Source organism: Anastrepha ludens, chromosome 2 (genome assembly GCF_028408465.1).
Source record: "Anastrepha ludens isolate Willacy chromosome 2, idAnaLude1.1, whole genome shotgun sequence".
In the NCBI taxonomy this organism is placed as follows: domain Eukaryota; kingdom Metazoa; phylum Arthropoda; class Insecta; order Diptera; family Tephritidae; genus Anastrepha; species Anastrepha ludens.
In genome coordinates this window covers 150,976,649-150,989,791 of record NC_071498.1, presented here as the reverse complement: position 1 = coordinate 150,989,791, position 13,143 = coordinate 150,976,649, and the positions used below count along the sequence as shown (strand labels likewise).

Genomic DNA, 13,143 nt, shown 5'->3' with positions numbered 1-13,143 from the left:
TGGTTATTGTTATTATTGTTGTTATTGTTATGATTTTTAGTTGGTCTGCTTCATTCACTCGTGTTTTCCGAATGCTTTCCTTTAGCGTCAACTTTCATTTTCATGTGGATTGCTCGCAGTTGTTAAGGTGCCATAAAACTCAAGCAAGCACATGCAGGCATACATAAGTATGTATGTGTGTGTATTGCATGGTTGTTGAATATGGTGTTAGCACATAACAAAAACATAGAAAAAAACAAAACTATGTAAACTTAAAAACTCTTGTATTGCGTTCAATTGGAACCAGAGCAACTAGTTTCCTAATTAGTTCTTATGCCATCGCCGTCGCATGGCCATAGACCCCTTCACATTGCATGCCACCCAGCTGTGCCCATTTGTGGTTACGTATTTTGCAGCATCATAAGGATTTCAAGCACGCACGCATACTAAAGTAAGTAAACACGCATACACCCTGTATGCAGAGAAATATGCCAGAACCGAACTGGGTGTGCTTCTAGTGAATTTTGCACCATGACTGGTCCCCCTTGTTAGTGAGACGAAGTGGTTTCACAACACTGCGAATTAAAGGGAGAACTTGAACCCAAACTAGTCGTTTTACAATGGCCCTCCAGGTCTTAGTGGCCCTCTCTACACCCTTGTGGGGAGTGGAAACCACCGTAGCTTAACCTAATCTAGTCCGCGCTCCTTCTCTTATCCATACAAGGAACTAGTAAATTTTACACCACAATGGCGTAAATAGTGCTAGTCGTGGACTGATTTGCTCAGAAATAGTGCATGTAAGATCCAAAGCTCAAAACTATGTAGTGTTAAGTTCGGATAGCAATAGGAATTTCCAATTAGGACGGTTTCAAATGTAATAGAACAAGCTGTGTGTGCGGAATCAACGAATTTGCTATTTATTTGAAAGGACAGTGTATTCCATTCTATGTGAAATATGTCATCATTCAAATGCCCGCCACGACTTCGCATCGTCACACTGGCCAGAGAGATTAAATTTTTAATGACTGAGCTGTCGATAAGATGTCGATGTTGATAAAATCATAGAAATCACCGCCCAGGAAATTGACCATAAAACAGTTCTAAACCATTTCCGTAAAAGTTTTACGCAAAAACAATGAAGTTATTTTAACTTGAATCAATTTATTTATTTTATGCCTCCAAATAATATGATTTCTCGGTGCTTTCAAAATCGGCATTTGTTTTATACAGGGTGAACGCCAAAAATGGTTCGGAAAGAGAAGGCTCGACTTGAACGAAATCCATGTCGAAGTAGAAGAAAAATGGCCAAATGGCTGAAAATATCGCAAGACAGCTTTCGACGCATATGGAAAAATGAGCTCAAGGTCAAGGCTTACAAGTTCCAAAAAGCACACGATCTTTCACCCCAGCAACAAAAAGTTCGGTGCGAAATAGCAAAGGAGTTGTTGCGCTTGCACGAACGTGGCGAATTTCCTAACATTGTTTTCTGGTAAAAAAAACTATAGTTGGCTATAGTCAAGGCAAAATGTAGTCAGGTCGAGCTAAAGGGAATATACATATCTTAAAATTGTAATCATTTTTGAACAATTTTGTTTTTGAAATCAATAAAAACTAATTTCACACAAAAAAGTTATGGTGTTTTGAATAGGTAACACTTCATATCGTTCACCCTATACATCAGGCATCATCAGCTGTCACTTATTTGGCTAAATGACAGTCCAGAGTATTTTTTATAAGCGTCCGGAAGCATTTTGTCGAGAGTAAACGCAAAAAAAGAAAACCAGTAATAAAAGTAGCGGTTTGTTGATGGTGGCCCCTCTATATACACCACATCCTAACTCTGGACCACAACTTTATTTCAGTACTTCACACTTTCTATGCAGGGTGTGCACATACATTGTTGCACCTGATAGCCATCGAGGGAAAATACGACATGTTGTTGTTGATTTTGTGCAATTGTAAACAACTGAATGCTTCACATTCCATCAGCGAATTATTTGCGCTCGATAATCACTAATTGCATGAATAAATATTCGACTAGCAACAGAACAAAATTTTTCTTCCTCATGCACAGGGGGGATATTCAATAAATTTGTGTGTGTATGCGCTAACAAATTATCTTCTAATCAATTTTCATTTATCTAGGCGCAACAAAATACCGCAGTGCGTCAAGGTATTAATTTCTGAGCGCCTACATTTGTGCATACATACATACACTCAGTTAGAATGCATGTTTTTAGTTCCTACATTCATAAATTCCCCGAAAATTGATTAATCAATTTGTCCACTAAATCATCCATGTGTAGGTATTATTGCGAGGCTAGCCGCGAGACTTATTTGATTTTTTTTTTTAGAACAACTTAACTCGAAAAAATTGCATCAAATATTGTTTGAAAAGCTCTTCTACCATATAATGAATACTAAATTAATGGAAAGTGAAAATTATTTCATTAATAACGATATATTTACGCATTCAATAATACTTAAGCGTGCACATATATGATAAATTAGCTTAAGGTATGCCAATAAAAGATTGATGCATAAAAAATTAAAGAAAAAGCTCTTAGTTGCTTTTTTGTGGTTAAGAGAAGTTCAGACAGTTTAGCCGAAAAACGACGGGGAGTATCTATTGTGAATGAAAAATAGCCAAGCTTTTAAAAAGGAGAACAAGAGAGGCCGGATGCAATGCTAGTTTGTACTAACAAGTTCGCTACAGCTGATCTCCGGGAGCTCCTTTCAAAACGTGGTGTTTTCTATTTATCTCGGGTGCTCTCGCGCGCTCTGAGATTGGAAACTTTCACGCGCTGCTCATCTTCTTTTCTGGCATACGAATTGGGCCCAAGTGTAATTCCTATTGCTTCTATAAAAGGTTTTCCAATGAGAGGTGTTATTTTGATATTCCAAGACAAATGCTATTTTTTAATATAAATGATCGGATGCTTATTTCATTATAAAGAGGAACGTATGCCGTTAATAGTGGAAAATAACATCAGGCAAATTACCACCACGTCCACGCTTACAGGACAATATCCTTTTCATGAAGTTTTCCATAACCGAATTGCAAAGTGGCTGCCCACTGTCCTCAATAGCCTCACGAATTCCATTTTTGAGGTCTTGAATCGACCCTGGCCGGTTGGCGTAGACCTTCTCTTTCACGTGGACCCAAAGAAAAAGTCGCAAGGCGTTAAATCACAAGATCTCGGTGGCCAATTATGATCACCTCTGCGAGAGATAAATAGTGCGGAAACTTTTCCTGTAAAAGGTCCATGGTTTCGTTGCTTGTGTGGCACGTAGAGCTGTCTTGTTGAAAATAAACTTCATCCAGATCAATACCACCCAATTCCGGTCATAAAAATCGTTAATCATCTCTCGATAGCGATAGATAGCACCTGTTATTGGAAAACACTTTATAATACAATAGTGATGTCATTCCTTCAATAAATATGTTGGCTATGTATGCAGCGATTTCCCCAGTTCTCGAAACGGCCGAAAAAATTTTGGGAGAGATTTACCAAATCAGTTGATTGTAGCTCTCGTTGTTGTTTTGGTTAAAACCACCCACCCATCTTTCTAATAAATTCTCACTGCTGAGATGTGTATAAAGCGGAAGTATAACCTAAGCAACATCTTCTGCTAATGGCTCTTAATCATGTTCGATAGTGGATTATTGATTGGCAGCTGCAGCCTTCACAACAAACAATCCCTCATTTTCCTCGCCAGGATGTTTTCTTTACACCGGAACACTCGGTAGCATTTCATGGAAGACAGAGAAGATCGAAGTAGGCGTGCTGAAAAAGACTGCCTCTTCTACTCTCCCTGCATCCAGGGTCGCTAGTTTTGGAGCTCATCTTCTGATTAAATAGGTCGGTTATGGTTAGCATGTCGGTTAAGCATCTCTGTCCATGTCAAGTCTTTTGCCGCACAGGACTCGCCCTATGTATGTGCCAATAATTTGCCTATTTTTCGCGCGCTCTACCATTTGTTCGTTGATGTTGTCTGCTCTTTTTGCATCGTCAATAGGTGCATATCCGTAAATGCATTCAGTGGTTTCCATTTTCCCTATTTTCTTTAGATATTTTCGAAAATACTCATGTCCTGATAGCATCTGAGTAATATAGAAATTCACTTCGTCGAACTGTCTGTCACACCATTTATCTATGTTTGCAATAAGTCTCGCCCTCTGTCTGCCCTTCGTCTCTGATTCCCAGTGCTCTTACCATATTTGTAGTGTTTGTGCTCCAATTTGCTGTTTTGTGCTCTTAGCACGGACGCATGTGTGGTCCACTATGGTGTTAGTCGTATTCTTTTCAAGGATCCATAGTTCTCCTCGTTCTCGCATATCTATAGGTATCATAATACCGCTGATGATGAGTACTGCTGCTTCTGATAAAGTGCGTTGGCTAAAGCAACACGGAATGCAGCAGTTCTTTAGACGTTGACAATGTACCTATATGCGGTAAGTAGTAGGATTTAATAAATATTGATTTAGACACATCAACTCTAGCGAAGTCCTCAACCATCTGTGCGATACTTCTGGCAGAAAAATTGAAAACAAAGATGGCGCCTCAGGCAGTAAGAAGGCGTTGTTCCTAAGTTTAGAACTGGTAGCGGCAAGCTAATCACCTACCCTGTCAGAAAGCAAATAGATTAAAGTTACCAACGCAAGACAAATATCTTGTCGAGGCTCTATGCTCCCGAGAGGAGCGAACCAGAAAAAAAATTTCAAAATAGATCAGTGCAACTTTTTACAAAAAAAATATGTATACTCTAATATTACTTTTTATATTGCATAGAAAACAAAAACGTTAAAAAAATACCCATATTTGCTAAAATAGAATTTTCTGCCTCTATTCCACCTGCCTCGTAAAAAATTACAAATCTCAAAAAAAAATATCGAAATCCAGAGATTGTCATCACTAGTAGCTACATACCACATTTGGACAAAATGCAGTTTTTTACGCTAAATTTCAGCAATTTCTATTAATAGTTTATCAAATTGAAATCAACAAATATCACAAATACTCACATGGTTTGATTGCATTGAAAAACATGAAAAATAGCAAAAGTTTTCAAATAAACAGTGAACCCACCAAAGTTGACAATTTCTACGAATACACAAATAACCGCATGAAAAATATGAACTTGGGTGTCCAGTGCATATATAGACATTTACTTTATCAAAAAAGCCGCTATAGCTGACTTAAATTGTCTATGTAAAATGTTTTTAACTAACTGCCCACATGCAGTGATTCCTTGATATCCCATCCAAAAGTTGAGCAGCGTGTAAAATATGTAATAAAAAGGTGAAGTATTCTGCTCTTTGCAAAAGACATTTTCGAAAGCAGGGAATATTAGGCCTCTTCTTTTCGCCATGCGTTAGCTAGTGGCGAATAGATGAAGCAATTGGTATCATATAAATGAATTTATGTTGGCAACGCTGAAATAGAGCTGCCTAAAATTACATTTGTTTGTAAAAGTTGAGTTATACCAGTTTTATGAGGTATAACCAAACTCGCTAGCGACTAACTTTGCTCGATAACTCTTTTATTGCTTTCGCATGCAAATTTGTTCGCCAACTAATCGAGCATAGAGATAGCGGGCGATGTGGATGGCGAATAGAGTAGGCCTATAAAATACTAATAGTTGCTTTCACATGTAATTTTTTCGTCAAGTGAGCCGAGCAGTGAGATAGCTAGCAGAGAAGTGGCGAATAGATGCGGTTCATAAAGAGAAAAGAAAGGAAGGAAAGGACTGATGAGCGCGTAACTTTGTTCCATATACCAGTGAATTGTCGCATACCCATCTTTCTAGAGTATGCGGATTTCATTTTAAACATTTTCCATTTCTTTTTTATTTTTTCATTTATTAGAAGACATATTTCAAGTACTTAATGCCGAAATTTTTTCGGGCCCTACCAATAACTTTGGCAACTTATTACTCTACAGCCATGAGACGTTGACCTTAAAATATATGTAAAAAATAAACTATAGCGAGGTAAAACAAAAAACTGTACGGTGGCCAACGTAGGCGAATGAGTTGGTGCATGACTACCATTCGGAATACAAAAAGAACTTTGGTTCGATGAAAGACCAAAATGAAGAAAACATTTTTTCAAATAGTGGTTGCCTCTCGGCAGGCAATGGCAAACCTCCGAGTGTATTTCTGCCATGAAAAAGTTTCTCATAGAAAATATCTGCCATTCGGAGACGGCTTAAAATTATTGCTCATTAAATTTTGAATGATCGAAAAGTGAAGTTGCATAAGTTAGTTGACATTGTAAAAATATCAAAAAGACTCGTTGGCTTTATATTGCGTGAGCATTTGGCTATGAAAAAGCTCTGTTCAAAGTGGGTGCCGCATTCGCTCACTGTTGACTGAAAACAAGAACGCACTGATGATGCCAAAACATTGGGAAAACTACATGAATTGAACTTTGAGTTGCTGCCACATCCACTGTATTCGCCAAATTTGGCTTCCAGCGACTATTGACTGTTCGCAGACCTAAAAAAAAATTTTCTCTAAGAAATTTCACTCGAATGAAGAGATTATCCCAGAAATTGAGGCCTATTTTGAGGCAAAAGAAAAATCGCCCTACAAAATTAATTTCTTTTTTACAGGGCCCTCAAGACTAATCTTGCTGAGGACTGGAAGCGATACCGTCGTGTTCAGAAGAACTACAAGAAGCTAATTCGTGAGTCGAAAAGGACTTCTTTTAGGGAGTTCTCCCGCCGTATTGAATCTCTGAATGACACGGCGAAGTTGGTTAGCATCCTGAAAGGGATCCAACCGCAAAGTTGTGATCACTTAGAAAATCTGATAGCTCCTTCACGGAGAAGCAAAGTGAGACACTTAGCTTGCTGATGGACTCTCACTTTCCAGGTAATCAGATAAGCATTGGCCGGCAACAGCCCTTAACGAGAGAGGCTGTTATCAGAGCTGCTACCCCTTCTCGGCGTACCTGGTACGTTGCCATATCTGTGGTTAATGAAGCCGCCATTCGATTTGCCATCGAATCTTTTGGCGGCTACAAGTCGCCCGGACCAGATGGCATATATCCTGCCATGCTGAAGGAAGGTATAGAGTCAGTGACTGCATCCCTGTAACGCACTGTGGCCATCTCTTGCGTCGAAGCTTTTCCGATTACCTCAGGTCCGGCATTAGATGCTCTGGTTGGTATACCACCACTTGATGCTTTCATCCAAGGAGAGGCATTGAAGGCCATCTGTAGGCTAAAAAATACATAGGTTTAAAGAAACATACCATTTTAAATTAGACGAGAGCCTCAATGCTTTAATTTTTCAAGGTCAGACTTTAAAAAAAAATTTAGTAATTCAATTAAAAATATTAAAAAAAAATTTATTATATTTTAAACTTAATACATAATACGCTTCGTAAAATTTAAGGACTACCGCGGGATTCCGGACTTAAAAAATAGAATCCTGAGAATTTCAGTATCAGTAAAATACCCAAACTTGGCAACCCTGTATCTCACATAAAAATAAATAGTACAGGAAATAATATAGCAAATAATTCAAAGTATCCAGCCGCGTAGTTGCGAAAGTAGTTTGCCATTTAGTGATATGTCAATGGAAACCGAAAAAGTGTAGCTATTGGCCATAAACACTTATCGGCATTTACTTTGCCACCAACTGAGAATAATTATTCGCATATGAACTGATAAATTTCATGGGAAATGCTTCAAGCAACTAATCGCGCGCAATTAGTGTTAGTACTCGTAAATATAAGAAAATATAACATTGCAATTCAAATTATGCGCATGAAGCAGCGGATGCCATGGCTGCCACAGAAGACTTTACATTGGAAAAGATCGAAAATTACATGATAATAGTTTACGTACGGTATTTCTAAGTTAAAAACAGTTAAACGCACCATTACACAACAACAATCATTAATTCTGAGTGATTCAGCAAACAAAAAAAAACTGGAACGCAAAAAATGCAATAAAAAATGCAATTCATTTACTTATTAACTTCTATTCAATCTTCGTTGTTCAGTTGCAATAGTTCAAAAAACCGTAACTAATGCTGAATCGATGGCAGCAAATTATACATTTTAGGTTAGTTGCCGCATTATGCAATGGCGCCACCAAAGCCGCAGATGAAAATTGCGTAACAATCGCTCAAAGTCTTTTGCATACGCACACATACGCATTTGTTACTTTTTTCGTCACAGAGACATATCAAATTGACCGGCTGACAATTTGATTATAGTATTTTTATATTTATTTCATATTTCATTTTCTTTTCTTATTTCAATAGTTTGCCATTTTTTTATTTTTAATTTTTGTTTTTGTTTTTTTGCAGGCATCACAACATACGAAATACCACCTGGCCACAGCAACTATGGCCCTCCCTCTAAGCCACCAACTTACAGCTCAGCAACGCATCAATACTTGCCACCAGCGGCGGGCGGCTACAGTGGCGGCGGAGCACCGTTTAGCAGCGGGCATGCGGCATTTGAAGCACCAGCCAGCAATTACCTGCCAACCGCCTATGCCCATGACGGTGCGTACCCGTAGTTGCAAGCAAGCAATACATACAAATATATATACATATTAAATAATATACTCGTATGTAGGTGTAGATAAATGGGAAATGCAAAATCTAAGCGAACAAGACACGCTGCCACATTTGCATGAGTAGTTGCATGAGTCGTCTCTGGCTAGCGCTTGTTGCTTGCTCATGCACTCCGAGCAAATATAGTAGTCAAAGCTTAAGTGTACATATGTCTGCTTATTGCTTATTTGTTGGTGTTGGTTAATATGCGGATTTGGGGCTTTTCCACCAAACGGAAATCTTTATAAACAAGTATCAAACTACTAACTCGCTTCAAAGTTTTATTTCTTTTACTACACTTATTTTTATATTTATTTCTCCGCTCCAACTAACGCACTCCAATAATCTATGCACAAAGTGGAGTGTATTGTTGTTGATATATAATGAGAGAAAAAACGTTAGGCACACATGCAAATGTTCATCATACGCCCCAGCGCAATTGGGGAAAACAAGCGTTTTCAACTTTTTGTGGTGGTAATAGTTAGTTAGTAGTTGTTGTTTGGACATGCTCACATCTCATTCAACCTTTACAGTTCATTAGTATTTTGTTTTTATTTTTCAATATTTAACTTGTCAGCCGTGTGCAAGCACGAGTAAATTGCTGGCGTACAACAAATAATTTAACGAATACTCAATCTGGCACTCCCGTGCGGAAGGAAGTGATTTTCGATTACGATGATTTTGATTCAATGACCGGTCAACGTAGTGAGCACTTTCGTTTGGGATGTAATGGATGTTAAAATTGGTTGCATATGTATAGATACATATAAAGAGTGGTTTTTTAAGAGCTATAGGAAAGTTTTTAAAAAAACACACGTAAAATTCAGAAAAATGCATGAAATTTTTATTTCAATCGATAGTACAGTCCATATAATTTACTGTTTGAAGATTATTTCATGCAAATGCTGACCGCGACTGCACTTCAAATGGTCCATCCACTTAGTCCAATTTTGACATACTCTTTCCAATGTTTCGGCCGGTATCTCACATATAAATGCTTTAATGTTGTCTACCAATGGGTTAATTGAAGCAGGATTGTCTGAATAGACATGAGCTTTAACATAGCCCCACAAAAAATAATCTAAAGGCGTTATATTGCACGATCTGGGTCGCCAATTGACAGGTCCCGAACGTGAAATAAAATGGTCACCGAACTCGTCTCTCAACAAGTCCATTGTTACGCGTGCTGTGTGGCATGTGGCATGTGGCACCGTATTGCTGAAACCACATGTCATGGATATCATTTCACGGTAGCTCTCACCATTCACAGTTATGTTACGATTCGCAGCATCTTTGAAGAAGTACGGTTCAATGATACCTCCAGCCCGTAAACCGCAATTCTTCTGGCTGATCTTCACTCCAAAATCGACAATTCTGCTTATTTACGTACCCATTGATCCAAAAATGAGCTTCGTCGCTGAACACAATTTTTCGATAAAAAAGTGGATCTTCTGCCAACTTTCCAAGAGCCCATTCACCAAATATTCTACGTTGCGGTAGGTTGTTCGGCTTCAATTCTTGCACGAGCTTTATTTTATAGGGGTGCAAGCCAAGATCCTTGCGTAAAATTGTCCATGTAAAACAAAGGACAAAGGCTAATAATTTGAAAACGGCGACGAATTAAAATTTCGACGTCTTTTTCAACACTTCGCTGTATGAACTTTGCGAAAATATTTTTTTTATTTACACATTTTTTCGTTTTTGTTTTTGTTATTTATTTTTATTTTTTCTGGCATTAAACGGTTCATGATGACTTGACAAACCTGAACAGAAATGTTAATACAGTTTGCCACTATCAGCTGTCAAACCATAGTTATCGATATCGATAGTTCGCATGCAGCTCAAAAAACTCCCTATATAAAGTTAGAAAAGTGAATTGATATATGAAGCTTTTGTTATTAAATGAACTATATTTCCATATAAATGAAAATTTTCCAGCAAGAAAAAAACAAGAAAAATAGAAAAAAACAAGTCGAAGTATGAGGGCACAAAAGCCCATGAGATCGAATCGCAAACCTCATAGAGAATCAAATCTAAAGTCGAAGTATTGATATGGTATCATTTTGTCGCGTGGGGAACTCCAATCCTCTTATTTACTCTCCAGCTGCATAGCTTATCTCTTCAAAAATAAAATTAATAATTGGTGCTACACTTCCGATAGGCATTTAGCCGAGCTCCTCCACCTATTGGTGGCGTCCGTCTTAATGTTGTTCTATAAATGAATACATTTTCATCTAACCTCATTAAGGAAATTTTTTGAAATGTGAAGAGTGTGGACAATAAGCGGATAATTGAACTTTTTTATATTTCCTTTCAATTAAAACAAAAAATATCAAACGATTTTCTTGCAGACGTAGCATAATTTATTTAAACGCGGGCTAGTTCATGTGGCGAATGGAAAACGAAAATTAAGCTTCCGCCTTCATTATTGTTCAGATGCATCATCAGGGTCAAGCCGACTTCGAACAGTAGATGTTTTTTTATGAGGAGCTTTTTCATGGCAGAAATACACTCGGAGGTTTGCCATTGACTGCCGAGGGGAAAAAAATGTTTTTCTTCATTTTATTGTTTCACCGAGATTCGAAGCAACGTTCTTCTCCCTGAGTTCAGAATGGTACTCACGCACCACGAAATTAAGAACTAAAAGTTAAGAACTGAAAATTAAAATTAAAATTAAAAACAATTTGTTTCGCTCACTAGAATTAAAAACCTAAGAACTTAAATAATTTAACATTAAATTGAATGAAATGAAAGAATTAAATCCAAAAAAAATAGGCTACTCGTGTTAGAGATGAACGGATACTCTCATTTTTGTATAGAGTAAATCTGCCCCACACTCCGTTTTCACAAAATTGATTTTGAAAATGTGACTGTTGTCACTAAATTTCCCATCCGTTCTCACGAATTTTACAACTGAAGAATTTCTCGCCTCCATCAAACGATTCTCTTCATAAGAGCAAAAATATAGCCAGAACACGTGGCATCAATAGAAACGAATGATAAAAAAACAACGTCTAGAGAGTACGCCGGGTGAGATAAAGCCGCTCATATCAGTGTAGCTACATGAAGTCAAGCATTGTCAAGCTTTATTGTATCTCTTTTTGTACTGGAGTCTTTTGTATTTCAGTGCTCGCCACTTGTAAGAGTCTCGCTCGGTTTTAATAGTTCATGATATCATGAACAACGATTTGGTTGTGTAGTTGGTTCCAGAAAAATACAGAGGCTCTGTGAACAATTGGATTAACCATCGGAAGCACGTTTAAGCTTTCGCCTTTTTTAAGCATCAAGAATTATCGTAGTGAACCTATTTCTCGTCGTCAATTACTATACAACGAAGAAAAATGTTCTGTTTTTGTCGTTAAAGTAACGGTTAACAAGTAAATAATCACCTTTCAACAACTCGCGCGGTACTCATTCTTCTTGCCTCTGAACCGTTTTCAAAGCTGTGAGATGGTTCGTAAAGGATTGATGAGTTGAGCTACTTGTAATAGCTCTGTCGATTTTCTTTGACTCTTCATCAAGTAATACCCCAAGCTCTGAGTTTCTCATAATTTTCTCTCTTTCACCGCTAGGCCGGTCATTGACATCAAACCATTAAAAACCAAAAAAAAGCATCTTTTCCCGAGCGTAAATTCACGAAGACACTTAGCATAAAACACTAGTTCACTAAGAGTATTTGAGTATATTCATTTCATAACACTTGTGTTGAAAATTACTAATTAGCGAAATTACTATTTAGTGAAAATAATACAATTATTTCAACAAAATCTCCCCCATTTCATGCAATCCCGCGTTAAAGCTTAAACGCGCTGAAGATTAATGAAATTTTATTTACTCATCACTCCCACATTCCACTTGTTGAATAAAAATGCCACTACAACTTAATTACTACTACGCAAACAGAATACGCAAAAACAAATCATTTAAAAATCGTGCTGATATTCAAAATAAAAGTGAAAGCATCTGAGGGACAAATCTGTAGAGCAATGTGAGCTGAGCTCTTCACACTCGCAACTCTGCATACCTTTATTAGTGTATTGTTATATGTGTAAATGTACGTGCTCTCAATCCACACTCAATATGCATTACTTTACACAACAACACACACTCATATATAGATGGGGAAATAACAAGCAATCTTCAGATGTGATTTAGTTTACATTTATTACAACAAAAAAATGTTTCCGTAATATATTTAACACGTTCCCGCCGGCACATACCACTAGGGGTACATGGAGGCCTGCCCCATTGGACGGCTTGTACCATTGGTGGTACATACGCAAATGTCTTATCGGGCGGTTTTCTGAAAATGCTGGTAACGGTTTTCTGAGCAAAAAGGAGAGAAATAGTTTACATCTAACGCATCTAAAGCATAGTCGGCAGCTCTCACTGAGCGATATGTAATTGCAATTACAACAGCGTCGTCCGATGAAAAAATCTGGGAGTTACAGGTGTCGAGAACAACAAATTCGGTCGCCGGCGGGAATGTGTTAAATATTAAATTCAGTGTTTCACAACTATTATGCGCATTGATTCCCAACAAGCTGATCTGAAAGAAAAAATCAATAATGCTTGGTACGACAATACC

The 13,143-nt window shown here is 37.7% G+C and overlaps 1 protein-coding gene across 2 annotated transcripts in view; it reads left to right on the top strand.

Annotated features, from left to right (window-relative positions):
* LOC128855599 (uncharacterized) overlaps nt 1-13,143 on the top strand; it is a 46,149-nt gene that overhangs the window by 23,638 nt on the left and 9,368 nt on the right. For both annotated transcript variants that reach the window (XM_054090628.1, XM_054090629.1), the window contains exon 4: nt 8,304-8,504. In XM_054090628.1, coding sequence (XP_053946603.1) covers nt 8,304-8,504 — 201 coding nt within the window. The remainder of the gene's footprint in view (nt 1-8,303; nt 8,505-13,143) is intronic.